A 2,441-nucleotide genomic window follows, 5' to 3' on the forward strand; every position below is an offset into this window, starting at 1 on the left:
TCTTTTCAAAAAGAATGAGCTCGCATTTACAAATAGCTTTTTAGCGTGTGTCGCATATAAAAATACATAAGGCTCCGAAAAACTCGAGCAGAAGAGTATATGATGTCAATATAACTTGAGGGACCTAAGTACTGTGGAGTATTCTCAAGAAGATCCAATCAGATTTGCAATTCGTAAAGAAATTAGTGGGAGGTAAAAGCAATCATTTTATGAACATCCATGAACTATCAGACTATAAAGCCATTATTAGCTGCCGATTTTTTAAGTAACTTAGCTGCAGATTTTAACATGCATCATGGTGGAGAAATTGACCTTCAGGGCCTTCTACCCAGCAGGTCTATCTTTCAGCATGCTATAGGCTTCAGCCTTCAGCTAGCGCTGCTTTCTTCATTCTTTCATGCAACAGCTGAATTATACTTGCTTGCCAAATAATGAAGTTCCATCAGCAGATACTATTTGATCTCCTTCATCAGAGGTATTCAGTACTTTGGAATTCACAGAATCAACATAGATTAGATTCCATTGATGAATCAACACAGTTCATGCTAGCTATATATAATACATCATGCGATGACCAAACCAATGCAAGTTCAACGTCACCAGTCAATTACGAAGGCTAGGAAGAGAAATACACGACGATTAAAACAAGAAATTATTGGGAAGTTCATGGGAGGGGCCGGCAAAGGATATATGTAAGTTGGAAGAGTAGTCTAGTACCTAGTGCCCGTGTTCAGTAGAAGCGCGAGTTCTGCTGAAAGACGACTCCACCAAGGTCCCATTGTTCTTGGCAGTAGTAGTTGCCGGCGCCGTATCCGCCATTGCCGAAGGCTACGATCACGTCGCTCGCCCCTGTGATTTCTTGCATCCTTCCTCCATTGTTGAGGTTGAGGGTTGATGAGCACCTCTCCTCCAATTCAGCAGCAGCACGCGCCATGTTCGACGATGAGTGGTGGTTCAAATTGCTCGACATCGAGCTCGGCCTGTCCCTCGCCACCGAGGCAGCCGCCGCCTCCACGTCAATTGCTGATGCAAGCTTCACCCACCGCATCCGGTGCTTCTCCTTGGTCCGCTCCCTCGCCCTCTCCCTCGCCTTGGCCCTCGTCTCCTTGTCGGGGACCGGGTGTGCATTGCCTGACTTTCTTGGCGGCTTTGGGGCGGTCGCCGCCTTTCTTGGCTTGGCCGGCTTCTTCCCCTCGCTGCGGCCGTTACCCTTCGGCTGCTGATCTCCTGCTCCCAGTCCCAGCTCGGCCGGGTTGGGCTTGCCGTCGATGGAGAGGCTGCTGGAGCCGTCCTCCACGCACTCGGACGACGCGTCGTCGGTCATGATCTCCTGGATGGCGGCCTTGGACGTGTTGAGGAGCCATTGCACCGTCTTGCTGGCCTTGTCGAAGCCGAGCATGTCCTGGAGCGCGAAGAACTTGCGGGCGACGTCGAGGGAGAGCCGCATCCGGCGGTCCCTCATCCCGCCGGCGGTGCATATCTTGCTGTGCCGGTCTTTCCTCGCGGCCGGGGAGGCCCTGTCGAGGCTGATGCCGGCGCCTTGGGCATCGGCGCAGGCGGCGTCCTGCTCTGTTGCCGGCGCCGGCGCCTGCTCCATCAGCGGCGGCTGCAGCGGCAGCTCTGGCGAGTCGATCACGGCTTGTGGCGGGGTGGCCGCTGCGGCGGCGGCGCTACCGAGCTGGTAGCTGAGGTGGAAGCTGGCGTCGGCGGCGGCGGCGAAGGGAGGGGAGCATGGGTAGTAGAAGAAGCTGCTGGATTGGTCCGGCTTTGGGGAAGGCGGGCTGAGCTGCAGCTGTTGGTAAAGCGGTAAGTCCATGGGGCTTGAGGAATCACAGAAAGGAAACATGTGCTTTACTGATGGGACTCCAAGGCCCCCTGATGCCTCTCCCCTCCCCGCTAGGTCCTGGCACTAAGAGCAGTGCGTGTCGATCGATCTCTGTGTGTGAATGTGAGAGAGCGGCAGGAGGAGTGTGGCCTATGATCAGATGTGTCCGGCCATGCATAACAGCATAAGGTCTAGGCTTGTGCTTGAGACAGAGGTGAGAGAGAGAGAGAGAAGAGAGAGGGCTAGGTGATCAGATCATCTCTCTATGCAAGTGCAGACAGAGAATGAGAGAGAGGAGGTCTGGAGGAGGCGGCATGGGCTCATGTGCATAGCCTGTGTAGGAGACCAACAAGCAAGAGAATTGTGCTTAGGCATTTTTTTGATGTGAGAGTGAGACACTCGCCCCTACCTGAGAGGGCTGTGCCATCTTATAGAGAGAGGATGGGGGAGAAGGATACTGCCTGTTCGTGTGGATGAGGTGAGGTGAGGTGAGGCCGTGAGCAGGATTAAAAATCCCAACCGAAACCGGTCCGGTTTTACCGGTAACCGGTCAAACCGGTCCGGACCGGTTCCGGCCGGTTTCAAATCGGTCCAAATTTAAAATTTAAATTTGAAT

The 2,441-nt window shown here is 53.6% G+C and overlaps 1 protein-coding gene across 1 annotated transcript; it reads right to left on the reverse strand.

Moving 5' to 3' along the window:
• Nucleotides 1-526: 526 nt before the first annotated feature.
• On the reverse strand, nt 527-2,223 carry LOC120687302 (transcription factor TEOSINTE BRANCHED 1-like). Its single transcript, XM_039969287.1, has one exon. The coding sequence runs from the start codon at nt 1,844-1,846 to the stop codon at nt 731-733; it is 1,116 nt and encodes a 371-aa protein (XP_039825221.1). The 5' UTR covers nt 1,847-2,223; the 3' UTR covers nt 527-730.
• Between the last annotated feature and the right edge of the window lie 218 nt (nt 2,224-2,441).

This window comes from Panicum virgatum, chromosome 9N (genome assembly GCF_016808335.1).
Source record: "Panicum virgatum strain AP13 chromosome 9N, P.virgatum_v5, whole genome shotgun sequence".
Classification (NCBI taxonomy): domain Eukaryota; kingdom Viridiplantae; phylum Streptophyta; class Magnoliopsida; order Poales; family Poaceae; genus Panicum; species Panicum virgatum.